General features: G+C 43.5%; 3 protein-coding genes across 5 annotated transcripts in view; 2 read left to right on the top strand and 1 right to left on the bottom strand.

Moving 5' to 3' along the window:
- LOC134213731 (klarsicht protein) overlaps window positions 1-22,016 on the bottom strand; it is a 780,975-nt gene that overhangs the window by 425,544 nt on the left and 333,415 nt on the right. The window lies entirely within an intron of this gene.
- LOC134218189 (uncharacterized) lies at window positions 12,349-13,868 on the top strand. The gene is made up of 6 exons (XM_062697097.1): window positions 12,349-12,667; window positions 12,728-12,959; window positions 13,030-13,275; window positions 13,334-13,433; window positions 13,491-13,745; window positions 13,809-13,868. Exons 1-6 carry the CDS (start codon window positions 12,349-12,351, stop codon window positions 13,866-13,868), a joined length of 1,212 nt encoding a protein of 403 aa, XP_062553081.1.
- LOC134218188 (odorant receptor 45b-like) lies at window positions 18,146-19,697 on the top strand. Its single transcript, XM_062697096.1, has 6 exons — window positions 18,146-18,464; window positions 18,528-18,747; window positions 18,824-19,099; window positions 19,164-19,263; window positions 19,323-19,577; window positions 19,638-19,697. The coding sequence occupies exons 1-6, from the start codon at window positions 18,146-18,148 to the stop codon at window positions 19,695-19,697; spliced, it is 1,230 nt and encodes a 409-aa protein (XP_062553080.1).

Here is a 22,016-nt window from a genome sequence, read left to right as displayed (position 1 = left end):
AGTTCCAGGAGGAATTCCCTGAGGAACTCTTGGAAAAACTCCTGGAGGAGGTCCCACAAGCACTTCCGGAGGAATTCTCACAAAGAAGTCCTGAACTAATTCTTGGAGAAGTTCATGAAAGAATTTCTGGATAAATATCTGAAGGAATTCCGGAAAAATACCAGGAGAAATTATTGCAGAAATTCCAGATGAAGTGCTGAAGAAATTACCGTATGAATTCCTGGAGATAGTTCTGAAGAAAATCTTGGAAGAACTCTTGAAAGATATCTTGGAGGAACTCTCAAATTAATATCCGAATGAAATTCTGGAGTGAAAGGAAGGAAAGGAGGAAGGCATTCCAGGACAATTCCGTGGAAAAATTTCTGGAGAAATTCCTGAAGGAATGCCTGGAGAAGTACCTGAAGCAATTCCCGGGAAAATACCTGGAAGAATTTCCGAGGAAATATATGGACGAATTCCTGGATAAATTTCTAAAGAAATTTTTAGATGAATTCTTGAAGGATATTCTGAGGTAATAGCAGAAAGAATTCCAGAATGAAATCCTAGAGGATTTCGCTATTTAATTTATGGAGGTATTACCGGTAAAACTTCTGAAAGTTATCCTGGAGAAATTAAAGGAAGAGTTCCTGGAGGAATGCCCGGAGAAGTTCCTAGAAGAATTTCCGAAGGAATTTCTTATAGATTTACAAATGAAATTATAGAGCGAAATCGGAGGATTTCCGCCATAAATTTCTAAAGAAACATCTAGCGGAATTTTGGAAGGAAATTCCATTTGTATTCTTGAAGGAACTCTCGAATGTATTCCTGAAGGAAATGCCTGAGATTTTTCTGGAAGAATAGCCAAAGAAATGTCTAGAAGGAAAAATTGGAGAAGAAAAGAAATCTTCAAGGAATTTCCTCATGAATTTCCTAAAAAACGAATTTAGTGAGGGGTTTCTGGATAAGGAGAAATTACAATTACATGAGAAAGATTTTCGAACGATTTTCAGACGAATTTGTGGATAACTTTCCGGAGGAATTTAGAAGTCTCTAGGGAGCTTCTAGAAGGATTTCAAGGAGAATTCTTGAGCCTGAAACTTTTCGAGTTGTTTTGCCTCAACCTGCCCACTCTGACTACGCCCTTGTATCATTCTCATCATTGCATTGTAAATTCATGAAGTTTGAGGTGTCACATGACCTGTTTTGAATTAATTTAGAAAATGGCCATCCCGTAGGTCCCCGGATTGTGACCGATGTGGCCAAATTGAATCCGAGTGGGTCAGGAACCCTAAAAATATCATTCCTATCATTGCTTGTAAAATCATGAAGTTTGAGGTGTCGCACGACCTAATTTGAATCAATTTAGAAAATGGCCATTCCGTAGGTCCTCCGGATTATGGCCGGAATGGATCCGAGTGGGCCAGGAACCCTAAAAATATTATTCCCATCATTGCTTTGTAAAATCATGAAGTTTGAGGTGTCGCACGACCTATTTTGAATCAATTTTGAAAATGAATTTCCTAAAAAAAATTTAGTGAGGGGTTTCTGGATAAGGAGAAATTACAATTACATGAAAAAGATTTTTGTATGATTTTCTGTGGATAACTTTCCGGAGGAATTTAGAAGCTCCCAGGGAAGCTTCTAGAAGGATTTCTAGGAGAATTCTTGAGCCGGAAATGTTTCGAGTAGTTTTGCCTCAACATGCCCACTCTGACTACGCCCTTGTATCATTCTCATCATTGCATTGTAAATTCATGAAGTTTGAGGTGTCACATGACCTGTATTGAATTAATTTAGAAAATGGCCATCCCGTAGGTCCCCGGATTGTGAACGATGTGGCCAAATTGAATCCGAGTGGGTCAGGAACCCTAAAAATATCATTCCTATCATTGCTTGTAAAATCATGAAGTTTGAGGTGTCGCACGACCTAATTTGAATCAATTTAGAAAATGGCCATTCCGTAGGTCCTCCGGATTATGGCCGGAATGGATCCGAGTGGGCCAGGAACCCTAAAAATATTATTCCCATCATTGCTTTGTAAAATCATGAAGTTTGAGGTGTCGCACGACCTATTTTGAATCAATTTTGAAAATGGCCATTTCGTAGGTCCTCCGGATTGTGGCCGGAATGGATTCGAGCAGTCCAGGAACCCTAAAAATTTCATTCTCATCATTGCTTTGTAAAATCATGAAGTTTGAGGTGTCGCACGACCTATTTTGAATCAATTTAGAAAATGGCCATTCCGTAGGTCCTCCGGATTATGGCCGGAATGGATCCGAGTGGGCCAGGAACCCTAAAAATATCATTCCCATCATTGCTTTGTAAAATCATGAAGTTTGAGGTGTCGCACGACCTATTTTGAATCAATTTTGAAAATGGCCATTCCGTAGGTCCTCCGGATTGTGGCCGGAATCGATCCGAGTGGGCCAGGAACCCTAAAAATATCATTCACATCATTGCTTTGTAAAATCATGAAGTTTGAGGTGTCGCACGACCTATTTTGAATCAATTTAGAAAATGGCCATTCCGTAGGTCCTCCGGATTATGGCCGGAATGGATCCGAGTGGGCCAGGAACCCTAAAAATATCATTTTCATCATTGCTTTGTAAAATCATGAAGTTTGAGGTGTCGCACGACCTATTTTGAATCAATTTAGAAAATGGCCATTCCATAGGTCCCCGGATTGTGACCGATGTGGCCAGATTGAGTCCGAGTGGGCCAGGAACCCCAAAAATATCATTCGCATCATTGCTTTGTGAAATCATGAAGTTTGAGGTGTCGCACGACCTGTTTTGACTTAAAATTGTAAATGGCCACATATTCCGGGGACAACTGACCCCAACGGAATCTGGAATAATTCTGGAACCGTACTGTGGATAGCTTGGAAAATTGGGATCCATCCGGATGGAATGCAACTTGTTGCGAAAGAATCGGTCAAGAAATGCGATTTTTACAGCAGTTTAGATTCTTGAAAGCCCTTAAAAACAGACGTTGGGGACGGAAAGGTTAATCAAACCGCGAGTAATTGCCCGTACGCGAGTGAGTGCCATGAGCATACATACAGACACACATACACACACACGCACGAACGTACACAACAAAAAAGAACACGGTGATATATGGGATCAACTTTTCCTTGCACCCATTTGGGCAGCTGGCTGGCAGTTTTCACACCCCGTAGCAACAACAGCGCGCCGAAGAAGCTTCAAGAAGGTGATCGTACGAATCATTTTTCCCTGGCACGGCTTTCCGGGCATAAGGAAAAAAAATATGCTTTTCGCAAGCCAATCATCGGCAAACGAACGACACGTGTGGCGTGATGGTGATTAGATGCTTGCCGCGCCGCCCGTCTCGAAGAAAGTGAACTATTTTTTTTCTTCTTTTCCCTAGCTGGCTGAAACGTTGCACACCTGTTCATACGTGTGGCTACTTCAACTGAATACGAACCACCTTTGATGGAAACAGATTGCAGGTCAATATCAGAAATTGGTGGCGCATCAAACATGCAAAGGGACAATCATCGTTAGCAATAGGTCTGAGCTATTAGATTGCTATTGGAAAATGCGATTAAATAAGTGAGCAAGCGTGCACTTAGTTCAGGTGATATTTGCACCGGTGCTTCATTTATGAATGTTGAAAAAATATAATCATGAATAATGAAGCAACGGTGAAAAATATTAAGAATAATTTAGTATAAAATAAATCAAATATAAGTACCAATCCAGTCATTCACTACATTGGTTCGTAGGAAGCTTATTGGTCGCAATTGCAGTTCATTGCTATAGAAATCGCCTAGTGAATGCAAGGTTTTGAATGATTGGAAAAATTCCGAAATTATTTGGTCACAAGATTGTGATTTTTTGATCTGAGAGTTCGACGTTTGTGAATTTTCAGGAGAGCAGTCCATTGCCTAAAAGCGGAATGCGGAAAAGGATATGGAGATACCATAAATAAGCATCATACATCAAGCACTATCTGGAATAAGGGCGAATGTTTTTTTTTTTTTAATCTTTATTAAGGTGTTTTTTAATCTACAGACTAAGTTTCAACACCGGTTAAGGGCGAATGTCGCAAGAGAGGATTCTCTTCGTCGACTTCCTTTCTTTTGAATAAAAGTGACAAGCAACGGATTTGTTTGTAGTTAACTACTTCAGAGGGCTGCGAAATGGTGAGTTGACATCCGGGAAGGGGCGCCTAACAAAGCTCTGGTCCTCACAAGTTCCAATACTCACGCTTCCACGAGTCTTCCGATGACAATTGACCGCCAGCTAAGGGTTGCGTACTTAGCTGGTAGTGCAGCCTGGGCACTGTTGTCCTTCTGACATCAGCTAGAGTGAGAGGGTGCGTACTGTGGGGTCTGCCTAGGATGTGGTGGGGTTCGACAGTGGGCTCTGTTGAACTTCTACGAAAGCCTGCATGTGTCCCCAAGCAGGCCCTATCAAAGCGACCGTGTGCCGCTCAAAGCGCACTAGCCTAGTCCTGGTGTTGGGTGGGACTTTAAACAAATTTGACCCGACTGATCGAGCGTCTGTCCACCAAGGAGGTGCGGCTCCAACAGCGTCTGTTCTGGCATCCAGCGGCTGAGTATGAAATGCTATTCCCCGGAAGCTATACCTAAGATGGCAGCCCCATCCCGGTGGATAGGGAACCTTGGGCCAACAACCTACTGTTCCCGAAACATCAATTTGTTCGAGAATCCGATAATGAAAGAATACGGAATGATTTTACGGCGACGACAACGGACACGAATAGGAACATGGAACGTTTTAACCCTAGCCCAGCAGGGTAAATTGGCACAACTTGCCAATGAGGCACGCCGCATGAAGCTTAAGATCCTGGGACTGAGTGAAGTCCGTTGGCCAAACTTTGGAGAACACAGAACGCCGTCGGGACAAGTTTTGCTATACTCTGGTTTACGAGGTGAACACGCTCCCCGGCATCGCGGAGTTGGCTTCCCACTAAGTGCTATAAGTGAAAGGATAATCGTTGCCAGATTTAGAACACGGGTCCGAAACCTTACTATAATCCAATGTTATGCGCCAACCGATGCTGCCGATCTGCAAGACAAAGAGAACTTCTATAGTCAACTCAATGCCGTCGTAGATAGAATTCCGAAGGGTGATATCAAGATCTGTTTGGGCGACTTCAATGCGAAGATCGGATCCGACAACTCGAACCATGAGCGCATTATGGGACGCCATGGTCTCGGAGAAATGAGCGAAAACGGAGAGCTGTTCGCAGAATTTTGTGGTAATAACGACATGGTGATCGGGGGATCGCTCTTCCCTCATCGACCTGTTCACAAGGTCACGTGGGTCTCCCGTGACGGCTTTACAGAAAATCAAATCGACCACATCTGCATCAGCCGAAAATGGAAACGGAGCCTTCTTGATGTACGGAATAAACGTAGTGCCGATATCGCGTCTGATCATCACCTCCTCATCGGCGAAATACGCCTGCGCATTGCGCGGATTCGTCGGCAGGAGGAAAGAGTTGGACGACAATTCAACACACGCCGACTGGAAGATGCCACGGTGAAACGGTCCTTCGTTGAAGAACTGGAGACGCGTGCTGCAGATATTCCGGAAGGTGGCAGCGTGGAAGACCAATGGACCGCCATCAAGAATGCCTTCATCGCCACCAGCGAGAACAATCTGGGCGAACTACGCACCCAGAGAAAACAATGGATCACCGATGAGACCTGGAGGAAGATAGAGGAGCGAAGAGAAGCCAAAGCCGCGATAGAGCGATTGAAAACCAGAGGAGCCAAAGTCTTAGCCCGTCAACGATACACGGCTCTTGAGAAGGAAGTAAAACGCTCATGTCGACGGGACAAGCGAGCGTGGGCAGACTCTCTGGCCGACGAAGGAGAGAGAGCCGCCGCAACCGGGGACATTCGCCTCCTCTACGATATCTCACGACGCTTAAGCGGGGCGAAGATGAATGCAACGATGCCTGTGAAAGACGCGAATGATCAGTTATTGACCGACCCAACTGACCAGCTGAAACGCTGGTTCGAGCACTTCGAACAACTTTTTCAAGTGCCAACTAGGCCATCACCACCTCGGCATGATCTGCCTAGGATCCGACGTATAACACGTGTCAATACCGAAGCTCCATCACTGCTAGAGATTCAAACAGCCATCCAAAGCATGAAATCGAATAAAGCCCCAGGGGTCGACCGCATATCAGCCGAGATGCTCAAAGCTGACCCCATGACATCCGCTCAACTACTGCATCGTTTATTTCGTAATATCTGGGACACCACAACTTTTTTGGTCGACTGGATGTAAGGTATCTTAGTGAAGGTGCCCAAAAAGGATGACCTGACTGTATGCGATAACTGGCGAGGCATTATGTTGCTGTGTACCGTTCTCAAAGTTCTATGCAAAATTATCCTAGCCCGGATTCAGGAGAAGATCGATGCGACTCTCCGGCGGCAGCAGGCCGGATTCCGTGTCGGAAGATCCTGTGTGGACCATATTGTCACGCTCCACATCATTCTGGAGCACGTCAACGAATTCCAAGAGTCCCTTTACTTGGTATTCATTGACTACGAAAAAGCTTTCGACCGTCTCAATCACGAGAATATGTGGGGCGCCCTGAGACGCAAGGGGGTTCCTGAGAAAATCATCGGCCTCATCGAAGCACAGTACGAGGCCTTTTCGTGTAGAGTGCTGCACAATGGGGTCCTGTCCGACCCTATCCGGGTCGTAGCTGGTGTGAGGCAAGGATGTATTCTATCACCGTTACTGTTCCTCATCGTAATCGATGAGATTCTGGTAGATGCGATTGACCGTGAACCAACCCGCGGGCTGTTATGGCAGCCTATAACCATGGAGCACCTAAACGACTTCGAATTGGCGGATGACGTTGCACTACTCGCGCAACGGCGCTCTGATATGCAGAGCTCAACGACCTTGCCGATCGCTCCTCTTCGGCAGGTTTAGTCATCAACGTCAACAAAACCAAATCGTTGGATGTAAACACGGTGACTCCTTCCAGTTTCACAGTAGCCGGGCAACCAGTGGAGAATGTTGAAAGCTTCCAATATCTTGGTAGCCAAATGGCGTCAGACGGCGGTACCAAGATCGACATAGGCGCACGGATAAAGAAAGCAAGGGCTGCCTTTGCGAGTTTAAGAAATATCTGGAAAACAGGCAGATAAGTGAACGCACCAAAATACGAATTTTCAACTCTAACGTGAAATCTGTGCTGTTATACGCTAGCGAAACATGGTGTGTATCAGTGGAGAACACTCAACGGCTGCAGGTGTTCATTAACAGATGCCTGCGGTATATAATTCGGGCCTGGTGGCCTCACAACTGGATCTCAAACAACGAGCTCCATCGTCGTTGTCACCAGAGGCCGATAACAACAGAAATTCGGGATCGGAAGTGGGGCTGGGTCGGCCACACTCTACGTAGGGCGGAAACGAAATCTGTAAGCAAGCATTAGACTGGAACCCAGCGGGACATCGCAGCAGAGGCAGACCCAGAGGCTCATGGCGGAGAAGCCTCAATAAAGAAATAAAAGAAGTCGACCGAAATCTAACCTGGCAACAGGTTAAAGCGATAGCCGGGCATCGCTCAGGATGGAGATCTTTCAAGTCGGCCCTTTGCACCACCGGAGGTGTACAGGATCCATAAGTAAGTAAGTAACTACTTCAGAACGATGTAGAAAAAACGAACTTGCATTCTGATGTGATGAAATATAAAGAAATTCTCTGCTTGTCACTTTCTTTCAAAAGAGGGGAAGTCGACGAAGAGAATTCTCTCTTGCGACATTTTGCCCTTCTACCAGATGGAGCTTGACATTCACTTTTTATGACCTACCTGTTCTACATATTCTATAGCTTCTATTAACTAAATAAACCTATACATGCAAGCTAGCATTTGTATGGAGGCCTCTGGAGGGCTCTTCGACACCACCCATAATTCCACTACCCGAACGCCATTACCCCCAATGAATCACCACTCCAAATGCCACTACCTCGAATTAGCCAGTGCCCCGAATAAGTCATGATTTCAAGCTTATATTCAATTTCTATGGAAAAATGTTGATCAATAGAGGGTTATTTTGAATCCATGTGAATGATCAACACTTGTTTTACGAATTAATCAATAGTTGAGTAATTTACACATTTTTTACGAGAATTTTGATCGTAGATCCGTACCATTTTTTCGAGCCGATAGTCCTTCGACAATGTTCATCGTGTAAGACTCGTTGAGTATTTAAACTGGATTTGTTTGAAAACAGATTCTATGTAGACACAAACACATACCTAGTTCTTTTTTCTCGTGACCAGAGACCTAATGCAATGGCTTGCTATATTGACTTAATGCAATCTGTGCATAGGCCTCAGCCTAATGCAATCTGTGCATGGATTTCATGCAAAATTGTCATATAATCATACATTCTCTGGTTGGGTGTTCGAATATTTCTCCAGATATTCCTTGGAATACTCCTCCAGGATACTCCTGTGCCTTCGCATATGCCTCCAGGAATTCTCTAGGATATTCCTCCAAGAATTCCTCCGAATATTCCTTCGGATATTCCTCCAGAAATTCGTCAGGATGTTCGTCCAAGAATTCCTTCGGATATTCCTCCAAAAGTTCCAGATATTTCTCCAGGAATTCTTTGGACATTTCTCTAAGAATTCTTCCAGATATTCCTTCAAATATTCCTTCAGATATTTCTTCAAATATTCCTCCAGATATTCCTTCAAATATTCCTCCAGGAGCTCCTCCGAATATTCGACTGAAATTTCTCTGGATATTTCTTCGGATATGCCTCCAGGAATTCTTCTGGAAATTCCTCCAAATATTTCTTCGAATATACTGGATTCTGTTTTTACACGATTTACATTTTCTCAATTTTGCTCTCATCCTAAATGTTTAACGCATATTAATTACAATGTGATTTATCTTTGAATTATTCAGGTTTTTTAAAACATGTTGCAAAGACTTTGGTGACAAATTGAAGTCACACGAAAAAAAAACCCTGTAAAACAGAATCCTGTGTACTTCCACATGAATTCGTCCGGATATTCGTCGAAGAATTTCTTCGAGTATTCCTCCAGGAATTCTTCTTGATATTCCTCCATGAGTGCCTCCGGATATTCCTCCAGATATTCCTTCGGATATTCCTCCAGGAATTCGTCCAGATATTTGTCCAAGAAATACTTCGGATATTCCTCCAGAAATTCGACTGGATACATCTTCAGATGTTTCTTCGGATATTTCTCTTAGAGAAAAATCTGAGAAATATCCGGAGGAATTCCTGGAGGAATATTTGAAGGAGGAATAATTGGAAGAATTTCTGAAGGAATATTGAGAGAATTCCTGAAAAAGTATCCGAGAGGATTCCTGAAGTATTATCTGGAGGAATTCATGAAGAAATATTTGGAGGAATTAAACAATAAACATCTGAGAGAATTTCCGGAGGCATTTCTGGAGGAATATCCGGACGAACTTCTGGAGGAATGTCCGGATGAATTCCTGGAGGAATAGTCAGTGGAATTCCTGGAGAAATATCCGGAGGAATTCCTGGTCGATTATTCGGAGGAGTTTCTGGACGAATATCGGAAAGAAAATTTGGAAGAATTGCTGGAGAAATAGCCGGAAGAATTTCTGTAGAAATTTCGAAATTCCTGGAGAAATATCTGAAGGAACTTCTGGAGAACATCTGAAGGAACTTCTGGAGAACAAATTCGAGGACAAATTCTTGGTGGAATATCCAGTTGAATTCCAGGAGGCATATTCGAAGGAATATCTGGAGGAATATCCGGAGTAATTCCTGAAAAAATATCCGGAAGAATTTCTGAAGAAATATGCGAAAGAATACTCACAGAATATCCGGAGATATTCCTGAAGAAAATTTAGAGAAATTCCTGAAGAAATATCCAGCAGAATTCCTGAAGCAATATCCAGAGGCATGTTCAAAAGAGTTTCTTGAGGGATTTCCTGAAGAAATGTCCGGATGAATACCCGGAGGAATATCCTTACGAGTTCCTGGAGGAACATTTGGGGGATTTTCTAAGGCGGCGGTGCTCAACCTGGCGTATTACAATTCCAATCGGAGCTTATTGATAAAGTTTTGATAATTGTGTATTTTTTATTTCAAAACTTTGTTTTGTACACCGATCAGTAAATCAAAGCTAATTAAACCCTGCTCTCCTCAACCAGAACAGCGTATGAAGAGCTGCGGAACAAAAGATCAAATGGACAAAACGTCGAATGAGCAAATTTAAAAAATCTTCAATGCAATCTATCTGATCTAAACAAAATGTTGAATAATATATTATAAACAAACTTTTGAACTAAAACCTAGAATCTAAAGGTTTGGAAGCCTCCGTTTGAGAGTTGAGAGGCATGTAGGCTTTTTTTTTCAGAAAAGCTCGGTTGCTTCGTTGCAAGAGGATTAGAAGCATCTTTCTACGTTTTTCGGAAGCCTTCTTTCAAGAGGATCGGAATTTTTTTTTAAAGCTCGGAAACCTCCTTTCGAGATGCTCGGAAGCCGGAAGCCTGTTTTCGAGAGGCTCGGAAGCCGGAAGGCTGCTTTCGAGAGGCTCAGAAGCCTCCTTTCAAGAGGCTCGGAAGCCTCCTTTCAAGAGGCTCGGAAGCCTCCTTTCAAAAGGCTCGGAAGCCTCCTTTCAAGAGGCTCGAAAGCCTCCTTTCAAGAGGCTCGAAAGCCTCCTTTCAAGAGGCTCGAAAGCCTCCTTTCAAGAGGCTCGAAAGCCTCCTTTCAAGAGGCTCGAAAGCCTTCTTTCAAGAGGCCTCAGCCTCCTTTCAAGAGGCCTCGAAAGCCTCTCCTTTCAAGAGGCTCGAAAGCCTCTTTCAAGAGGCTCGAAAGCCTCCTTTCAAGAGGCCCAGAAGCCTCCTTTCAAGAGGTTCAAGCCTCCTTTCAAGAGGTTCAGAAGCCTCCTTTCAAGAGGCTGGGAAGCCTCCTTTCAAGAGGCTCAGGAAGCCTCCTTTCAAGAGGCTCAGAAGCCTCCTTTCAAGAGGCTCAGAAGCCTCCTTTCAAGAGGCTCAGAAGCCTCCTTTCAAGAGCTCAAGCCTCCTTTCAAGAGGCTCGGAAGCCTCCTTCAAGAGGCTCGGAAGCCTCCTTCAAGAGGCTCAAGCCTCCTTTCAAGAGGCCTCAAGCCTCCTTTCAAGAGGCTCAGAAGCCTCCTTTCAAGAGGCCTCAGAAGCCTCCTTTCAAGAGGCTCGAAGCCTCCTTTCAAGAGGCTCGGAAGCTCCTTTCAAGAGGCTCAGGCCTCCTTTCAAGAGGCCTCGAAGCCTCCTTTCAAGAGGCTCGGAAGCCTCCTTTCAAGAGGCTCGGAAGCCTCCTTTCAAGAGGCTCGGAAGCCTCCTTTTAAGAGGCTCGGAAGCCTCCTTTCAAGAGGATTGGAAGTCTCCTTTCAAGAGGCTCGGAAGCCTCCTTTCAAGAGGCTCGGAAGCCTCCTTTCAAGAGTGATAAACGAAAGCTTGAGCAGAAAAATGGGATTTTTTTGTTGGCGCTTGGTGCGATTTTGGAGAACCCCGGCTACGATTGATCGATATATGTGGGTGTTAAAAATAATGGTGGAAAAAACTAGTTTGAATAATGGTTCGGAAATAACTAGTTCGGAATAATTAATCTAACTAGTTCGGAATAATGGCCTTTTGGGTAATGGATCTCGGGGTAGTGTCCCATTCTGGGTAATGACTTTCAGGGTTGACTGGGTTGGAGCCCCTCTGGAGACATCGAATCTTTTTAGAACTTTTTTGGTTGAAAGATTGACAGTAATGATATTTTAAACAACTCCACATGACCGTTCCCAGTAACACTCGGATTTTACACTGATTTTATAGGGGTCGTATATTTAATATTGCTTTTCAAGACTGGCATAAAACCGGAAATGTTACTTGAAGTGACAGATACATGTTGTAATTTATATTTCATATCATAAATTCCTCCTGTTGCTTAAAAGATTTTTTAGCAATTCCTCCCGGATACTCCGATAATTCCTTCGCGAATGCGGATTTTACTAGAGTTTCGTCTTACATTTTTTTTAAATTTCCTCAGCAAAATCTTCTGAGAGTTTTTCTGGGAAATCTTGTGAAGATTTCTTGACTTCTCTAACTAGCCAATATTACCGTGTACAAATATGAGCAAAGACTAATCTTCTGTTTGGTATTTTAAATAAATTTTCCAAGAGGTCCTCCGAACTCAATGTGAACATACCGGCGCCAGAAATGTCGCCAGCCACCGTTGCTGCTCCACTGTATGCCTCATCACTAATTGAAACTTACCACTTCCAATGGGTAATCGCTGTGCACAATTGCCCACCAGTTTTTTCCCATAAGAGATATAAAACCTCCTCGGCAGCAAACATCCACAATCGAAATGGAACAATCGTTCAACCAAGGCTTGCCTTCCGACCTCCGGGTAATGTCGTTCCAGCTTCGGCTGATGACGATTATTGGACTGATTGGGCTCAAGAATCACTTCTATCGATTCCTGCTGGCATTCGGATGGGGAACATTTGTAATTTTGTTACCCAAAATTGTGCTAGGCATGGGAAGCACCCAGTTCGACATTATCATAAAAGGGCTATCCGAACTGTTGTTTCAAGTGAATCTGTACGCTTCGGTGGGACTGCTGGTGCTGAAATTATCTTCGTTCAAACGAATGGTTCTTCTCATTGGCGATATCATCGGACAAGGTAAAGTACATACCATGGAATTGAATAATCGGTTTTCATAGAAGCTTTCAATCCACTTAGTGACCGATAACAAATGCGACAGTGAAAGCCACGATTTGATCCGAGTGCAGAACATCAAAGTCAACAAATTTGCAAAGTTCTACTTTGCGTATTGTTCCGTCGGGCCTCTGATCTATTGCGTTCCAGCCATGGCCACCAGCTACGTGCGTTACTTCAGCTATGTCCAAAGCGATACGAATGTCAGTGGAGACGCACACAAGCAACTGCAGTTCGAGCTCGCGATGGAACAAGAGTAAGAAGGATTGTTTCGAATTAAAATCTCACAACATGATCCAAGTGTCATTTTCCTTAACTTTTAACAGATTCTACGGTCTACACGTTCGAACGAACTTCGTCCACTATCATATCTTCATGGCAGTGTCCCTATCGGCTTACTACATTTGCTCGTACATTTCGGTAATCAAAGTCACAACTCTGCTGAGTGCGATTCGGTACAGCTCAACCAGTCACAGTCTGGTTAAGACACAGATTAGACAATTGGAGCAAAAAGAGATTGTAACAATTAACGATATCAGGAGGATCGTCCAGTTGCACGAGAAGGCATTCCGGTGAGTTAGGTTATTTTACTCAGATCATGATTAGTACATTTTTTGATCGTTTTCTTAGGTTAACCGCCTTGGTAGAAGACATGGTGAGCATCCCGCTGGCGATGCAATTCCTCACTTGTATTCTGTTCTGGTGTCTGGTGATGTTCTACATTTCTACGGTAAGTACCCAAAAGTTATCAACACATTTCAAGTGACAGACAAATCTCCCAATGCAGAACATCAACCTAAATCTATTCAACGTGATGATCCCGTTCGGTTTGTCAATGATCGAAACGTACGGCTACGCGTATTTGGCATCGGAGTTGACTGCCGAAGCAAAGTCAGTGGGCGATGCTGTCTATGGCCTACCGTGGTACCAGGACAGCCTCGAGTTGCAGCGTTACTATCGATTGATAATACAGAGAACGCAGTGTGAAACAGGAATTACCGCAGCGAAGTTTTTCATCGTGGGAATTGGGAAGTTTGGTCGGGTTAGTGCGAAGGTGAGTTTTGGTTTTTGTTTTCTAACCAAATTGGTTTCTTTTTGTTATCAGGTGGTGCAAATGTCGTACTCGTACTATCTGGTCCTGAAAGATGTGTTCATCAAATTGTAATGAGCAAACTTTGTAATATGTGTTACACAAAATGAAAAAAATAATAAGAAGAATCATAAAAATAGGAAATAAAAATTAAAATCAATGATAAAAACATTGGCTCAGCAAATAAATTAGCAGCGTAGTTTTTTTTATCTTTATTAAAGTGATTTTTCTTGTTGGAATCAGAGTTCATCACTCTTTAGCAGCGAAGTTTTTAAGTGCTACGATACTATTAATTCATGAAATTTTGATCTAAATCCACTACAATCATGATTGAGCTACAACTTCGACTCAACTAACGAATTCTGTTCAACTGTTGAGTCAACTGACAAGCATTTGAATACAGTAACACAAAATTAAATTGTTAGACTACGTTTTTTATGTTGATATAAGATTGTTATTTAGTTAGCCCAGCAAATGTCTACGTCTCCGCTTCCACCGATAACACCATCATTAGTCGGTCGATCGTCAGCACCGTCCAATGGACAAGCTAGAACAGGCGTGTACGGCAGCCATCACCATCCATCTCTGATCGCGGACTTCACCCCAACCTCCATTTTCCTTTATGCCATAATGTGATACGAGGTGGTAGACTGAGAAGCAGGGATTGCAAAAATCGCTCTCAATAGATAACGAACAACGATAAAAGAGACATTTTTTTTTAAATAATAACAGGCCATAAAAACAAGTTTATTGAACTTGCATACAAGTGCGAATAAAACAGATTCGGATAGGCAGCCCCACTCGTTCAAGAGACTCGCTCCTTTCAAGAGGCTCGGAAGCCTCCTTTCAAGAGGCTCGGAAGCCTCCTTTCAAGAGGCTCGGAAGCCTCCTTTCAAGAGGCTCGGAAGCCTCCTTTCAAGAGGCTCGGAAGCCTCCTTACAAAAGGTTCGGAAGCCTCCTTTTAAGAGGCTCGGAAGCCTCCTTTCAAGAGACTCGGAAGCCTCCTTTCAAGAGACTCGGAAGCCTCCTTTCAAGAGACTCGGAAGCCTCCTTTCAAGAGGCTCGGAAGCCTCCTTTCAAGAGGCTCGGAAGCCTCCTTTCCAGAGGCTCGGAAGTCTCTTTTCAAGGGGCTCGGAAGCCTCCTTTCAAGAGGCCTCAAGCCTCCCTTCAAGAGGCTCAGGCCTCCTTTCAAGAGGCTCAGAGCCTCCTTTCAAGAGGCTCGGAAGCCTCCTTCCAAGAGGCTCGGAAGTTTCCTTTAAATAGGCTCGGAAACCTTCTTTCAAGAGGCTCAGGAAGCCTCCTTACAAAGGTCTGGAAGCCTCCTTTCAAGAGGCCTGGAAGCCTCCTTTCAAGAGGCTCAGGCCTCCTTTCAAGAGGCCTGGAAGCCTCCTTTCAAGAGGCTCAGAAGCCTCCTTTCAAGAGGCTCAAGCCTCCTTTCAAGAGGCTCAGAGCCTCCTTCAAGAGGCCTCAAGCCTCCTTTCAAGAGGCTCAGAAGCCTCCTTCAAGAGGCCTGGAAGCCTCCTTTCAAGAGGCCTCAAGCCTCCTTTCAAGAGGCTCGGAAGCCTCCTTTCAAGAGGCTCGGAAGCCTCCTTTCAAGAGGTTCTGAAGCCTCCTTTCAAGAGGCTCGGAAGCCTCCTTTCAAGAGGCTCGGAAGCCTCCTTTCAAGAGGCTCGGAAGCCTCCTTTCAAGAGGCTCGGAAGCCTCCTTTCGAGAGGCCTTGACAGCTGCCTTCCAAGAGGCCTTGCGAGCCTCCTTTCAAGAGGCTCGGAAGCCTCCTTTCAAGAGGCTCGGAAGCCTCATTTCAAGAGGCTCGGAAGCCTCCTTTCAAGAGGCTCGGAAGCCTCCTTTCAAGAGGCTCCGAAGCCTCTTTTCAATGGATGGATGGGACTGGCTCTGAAGGAGCAATTAAAGACTGCGTAGGCGGTGCTATCATAGATGAAGAGCCACAATTGACCTTTCCCGTCAAAAATTATATCTCGTTTTATTGTCTCAGTCGGTTCTTTGGCTTATTTAAGGTTAACTTTCCCGAAGAACCCATATTTTTTAATATTGATGAAGAGGGTTCGACTGATGTTGGTATATCGGAACTACTTCTAATGGCGTTGCAGTCTTGGATAATCAAAACGAATGTTTTAGATTTTTCCCGACGTTTCGACTCTATTTCGAGTTTTCTTCAAGGGGAGAATTCTACGCCGTTTTAAGTAGCAACGCCATTAGAAGTAATTCCGACATATTTTTTAAGCCTCTAACTATTTAAAAAATCGAAAACAAAAACCGAAAATCTGCTGCACGTGTGAACCGGTCTGAAAAATTCACCCAATGTTTGTTCAAAACCGGGCAAATGTTAGGCCAGTATTAAAAAAGGGCACTTCTGCGCATAGAAATTTTACTCAATTTCCGTCAAAAGCGGGACTACTCAAAACTTCCGTGGGAAGAAAAGAGAAGGCAATACTATTTTACTCAGTCACTGAGTAGATGAAAATTAGAGTGTAGAGGAAAAGTTACATACGAACGAAGTGGTTCCTCTTCAAACAATTGCGGTGCATGCGCTTCGAGCTCACGTTCGTTCTGCGAAAAACGGTGAAACTTTATACACCGCTTCAGAAAGTGTGAGGGACCATAAACGATATAATAATGCAACTGTGTCATTGGTATGATGAATGGAGCACAGCAGATGTTCCAAGATGATGCTCCACGAATAAGTTGGCTCTCGCAATTGTCGTAGAATTTATGAGAAAATAATTCAAGGAATTAGTATTTCTGTATGCCGCATGAACTCGTCCACCAAGCCATGCAGCGGACGCTCTCTTCAAACATGGGACGTCGATGAGGGCCTATAGGAGTCGCTTCTTCAGAATACCGATTTTCTAACGTCATACAAGCCAACCTGTAGTTTGACAAACTAATGCTAGTGGACTCGATCAGTTGACCGCTAGGAATACGTGCGAGGAAGATGTCAAATTCTGGCAATGAAATCGAAAGCAACTTTATCCCAGGGGTCGAGGTATTTCAGCCGAATCAACGGCCGAATCAAAGTGGAGGTAATTTGAAATTGGCTTTTATTGGAAAAATAGAATTGTCTCAGAATATTTGGGATGTTTCCGGAGAAATTCAGAAGAATATTTCGAAGATATTTATTAGATATTCTCGGGAGATTCCAGAAAACAATTACAAAAAGTTTATGACAACATCAACGTCGATTCATACCGCCATCAGCTAAAACGGTATCCGCCGTGACGTAGAAATGGTAGCTGTAGAGCTCCATCAAATTTTGCACCTTCCAACATTCATCGAATTATTTCAGTATTTTGCACAACTTTATAGTTTCATTAGACTGCAAGTATAATCAATTTTGTGTAAAAATAGTGAAACTATTGAAAACAATCAAGTAACTATTGATTTTCAATCAAATTTTTTCGTTTTCCACTAATTTTAACTATGCTGAATAACTTTTGTTCTAACATTTTTTTCATAGGTGATTCGTTCCTATTGATATTTTTGAAAAAAAAAATCGTGGGAAAGAGAGTGTTAAGATCCCCCAACATTAGCGAAAGCTGTAAAAAAACATCGGTAGCTGCTCAGGAGTGCGTGTCAAAATTTGGATAGCCGCCAAATAATGTAAACAAAGCTCTACGGACGACTTCTTCCAATACCATCCAATCCAATGGATGCACAATGCCGGTCCGAGAAAAAACATCGATCCTAAGAATCTAGTTTTGAATCTGAAACATGCCGATGATCGCAGTTCGAAAAGAACGCCACAAATATGTGACTATACTTACCACAGATGAAATTTATTGCAAAACTGTCTTTGTCCTTTGCAGATACGGACAAAAATAACATGGCTAGCTTCTTTTATTGCTTGGTTTTTACATTTTTCATGGTCAGCTACGCGCCTTGAAAGTGTAATTAATTTAATATTCATCATCTATCGAAGGTCTCATATTGATCCAGAAAAACACTACTTCATAGACTTCATAATATCTTGGCTAGGTTGGAATAGTGCTGGATAATTAGAATCAATAATGGAATCCTTTTCGTGAAATAGATATGTTAGATGTTATAATTACCAATTGGTACAATTATTTTGCATATATCTATCCCCAACCAAAATCAATATTTATACATTATCGAGTGAATAATTAAAATGCCCCTTGAATGAAAAATTCACTGCGTGTAGTGTCAACACATCGTCCGGGGACCGTTTTCCGCATTTACAATTAATTCCTCTTCAAATATGCATGGCTCTCAAGTAAATCACTGCCATCGGTTGACATCATTTTTTATTTTTTTTGCTTCAACATTCTGTCGTCCTTACACGGCCGGCAATCATTCGCTGGCAACGCACCAGAATGGAGCTGTCGCTCAACCGAAGTCTACCCCCGGAGCTACAAATCATGCCCTTTCAGCTGCGCTGGATAGAACGGATCGGACTGATTGGCCCTCGGGGGCGCGTCTATCGATTCTGGTTGGCGATCGGGTGGGGCACTTTCGTAATACTTTTCCCGAAGGCCGTCCTCGGGATGGGCAGCTCGCAGCTGGACGCCATTATCAAGGGAACGGCGGAACTGCTGTTCGAGGGAAACTTGTTCGTGGCGGTCGGTTTGCTGATGCTGAAACTGCCACTGCTGAAGCGGCTGGTACACGTGATGGGCGAAATCTTCCTACAAGGTGAGCTTCGGTGGGTTTGGAATTTTGATTAGAGCGCTTTCAATGTTTCGTTTTCTCTCGCAGTTACTCACGATGAGCAGCGCCTCCGGCGCAAGGACCAATGCTTCGAATTGATTTGCGTGCAAAATTCCAAAATCGACAGGTTTTGCAAGTTTTATTTCATCTACTGCTGCTTCGGACCGTTCGTTTTCTGCATTCCGGCGACGGTAACGAACTATGTGCGTTACTTCGGAGCCGGCAATGAGTCGGAACAACTACAATTCGAGCTTCCCATGGAACAAGAGTAAAATGAAGAAAAAAAACCATTGAACGAACGGCGAACTCGACTGACATTGATCTTTTTCGTGTTTTTCGTTCAGATTCTACGGGCTGTCGATTCGCACAAACTTTGCACATTACCACTTGTTTATGGTTCTCTCGCTGTCGGCTTATGCCGTCTGTTCGTACATGTCGGTGATCAAGGTTTCGACTCTGCTCATCATGGTCAAATATAGCTCATTATCCTACCGATTGGTGGCCGTTGGGGTCCGCAAATTGGCCCATCTACCCTCTTTGGATGGGGCAGCAGGTGGCGGCACCGAGCGGAAGCTGACCATGATGAAGGAAATTGTGGAACTTCATCGCAAAGCGTTAGAGTCAGTAAGAGCCGGTAGTGATGGATTGATTACTTCTGTTAAATTGAGGATTTTTTTTTTTCAGAGTGACGGATCTGCTGGAGAACATCATCAACATCCCGGTGGCGATGCAATTTCTATCCTGTATTCTTTTTTGGTGTTTGACAATGTTCTATGTATCAACGGTAAATATTAAAAAATCATTTTTCGAAAAAGCACGATGTAGTATGAAACTGATTTTCAGAACATCAATTATAACCTTTTTAATGTGATGATCCTTTTCTGGTTATCTTTGATCGAAACCTTCGGATATTCTTATCTGGGAACGGAGTTGACCCGAGAAGCGCAAGCAGTAGGACGAGCCATTTACGAGTTACCGTGGTATGAGGAAAACGCGCAGTTGCAACGATATTATCGGTTGATGATTCAACGGACACAGCGGGAAACTGGGATAACGGCGGCTAAGTTTTTCGTAGTCGGACTTGATAAGTTTGGGAAGGTACTATGTACTATGAACTTTCATTTTGAAATTGCTGATTGAACGATTTTCTCATTCCAGGTCATCAATTTGTCATATTCATACTATTTAGTTCTTAAAGATGTGTTAGGGAGTCTTTAATATTAGTATTTACTTTTATTAAAAAGAGCATCTAGACTAAACTACAGGTGGTATTACCGGGAAATCCGATAAGTGATGATCACATCCCATCCTAAACGATTCACCGTTACCGCTACCCATGATCGCCCTAACAGAGTTGCCTCCGGCTATAATAATTCTTTTCCAAACTCGTTTCTTCCCAACAAACTGTAACAGCTCATGTAACTGTCCCCTTCGAGGCGATAAACGCTTCCGATTTGATCTGAATACCAACTAACAGGGCTGGTACCACAAGAAGCGTATGCATTCACCCAAATGATCAAAAGTTAAGGAAAGGCGACCAACTCTTAGCCCTGCTCAACGCTTGTTCGATTCACATACACGCACTTTTGTTCCCAACCACGGCTAATCAGTTGCAGCCAGCATGCAGTCGCGTCAGAATTCCCGGTAATCCTCGTTACATTAAGCGACCGCATTAAGCGCCAAGAATATTAAAACCTCGCTCCGCCGGGCATCTTCACCCGACGATCGTCGCATAATCCGTTTGCATTAATTTTATGACCCCTTAGTGACGGAGTCACCCCATCGGAATCGAGTGATCGAGCTACCTGGTTTACGGCCGGAATAACCTCGATCGAGCCAACTGCAAGCACAATCTGGGGCTCGACGCCGCCGGGCCACTCACATCAATGCCAATGGCAACGTTGTCGGCGGATTATTTATTGCACGCGAGTCTGGGCCTGGGCTGCCGTACGCCTGGCAGATGTCACTGTGCCATGGGGATATGGATGAGAGCTGCTCGGCGGTCGGTGTGCAGCGCGGAGGAAGCTGCGTCAGAAGTCGTTTTCCGTGGTAACGGTTGGGGTTTGTGGTTGGGTAAAACTGGAATTTTGCGTTGCCAGCAGCGTGGCAGAAGGAGCGGCTGATTGATTGTAAACGGAGAAGAAGGCCACCGAATGGCATCGAATGTTGGTTGAATCAGACCTTATTCAGTTTATGGATTGCATTTATTTTAAAGATAACACTGGTTTACCTTTATGATACAAGATTCAGCATTCATTTTAAACCAAAAGCCCACAAAACAAATCATACAATTCTGTATTCTTGGCACATAAAGGCTAGATCATTTAAAAACGGGGCACTTCATTTTAGAGATAGTAGCGTTCCAAGTGGTCGAATATGCAAGTTTTTCACAGCGTTTTATAATTAGCCCTTTTGTTACCGACAAAAAAAACACCCTTACGTTACCGACAGGGTACCCGGGTACCCACGGACTTAAAATGATCATAACATTGTCAGTTTTTCACCGATTTTGACGATTTTGGTTGCTACGGATGCAGGAACTTACCCGCCATTCGATACATGTTACAGAGAACCGATTCGGATTACCTGGTAACCGGAATTCCGGATTAACTGGGCCAAGTCCCAAAGTATGTGTAAATTGAAGATATATATTCAACCAAATCAAGATTTCTTGCGTCATGACTAATAAACTTCGTTGGAAATTTAAAGAATATAACTTAACTACGTTACAGGACCATCTTATGAATTAATCCCGGAACGGTTATTCCGGAAACAGGTTCCCGTGGGGCCTTAAGTGGCCACAAACTTATTCTGAAGAAACCCTGGCAATATGGGTATCAAAATTCATGAAATTGTATCGGAAGCATGATCCGATAAGTAATTGGACCATAGGATGGTTTGACAACGGACCGGTCATCCTGGAACAGGTTCCCGTGGGGCCTAAAGTGGCCTGGCAATATGGGTATCAAAATTCATGAAATTGTTTCGGAAGCATGGTTTGATAAGTAATTGGACCATTGGATGGTTTGACAACGGACCGGTCATCCTGGAACAGGTTCCCGTGGGGCCTAAAGTAGCCACAAACTCATTCTGGAGAAACCCTGGCAATATGGGTATCAAAATTCATGAAATTGTCTCGGAAGCATGATCTTTTGGGTTATTAGGCCATAAGATGGTTTGACAATGGACCGGTCATTCTCAAACAGGTTTCCTTGGGGACCCTCATTTAGAAGAAACACTTGCTATCTTCTTTTTCCGTTATTTCTTGTCAAAAAAACTTAAAAATTCTTGACAGGTACTCAGAAATGATTTATAATGAACCACAGGCGCTGTAAGTATCATTGGTGTTTGCTGAATAATTTACAAAAAAAAAAAAAACGACTCACATTTTCAAAATGTTTTGTGGTGACAATATGGGTCAAATACGTGACAAAAGCGGGACGTGATAAAGTCGGGTCGAAAATGTGATAAAGTCGGAGGTAGACAAAAGCGCGAGTGACAAAATCGGGCCAACACTGTGTAACTTTTCTCATATTA

Source organism: Armigeres subalbatus, chromosome 2 (assembly GCF_024139115.2).
Source record: "Armigeres subalbatus isolate Guangzhou_Male chromosome 2, GZ_Asu_2, whole genome shotgun sequence".
NCBI classification, from domain to species: Eukaryota; Metazoa; Arthropoda; class Insecta; order Diptera; family Culicidae; genus Armigeres; species Armigeres subalbatus.
This window is presented reverse-complemented; position numbering and strand designations above follow the sequence as displayed.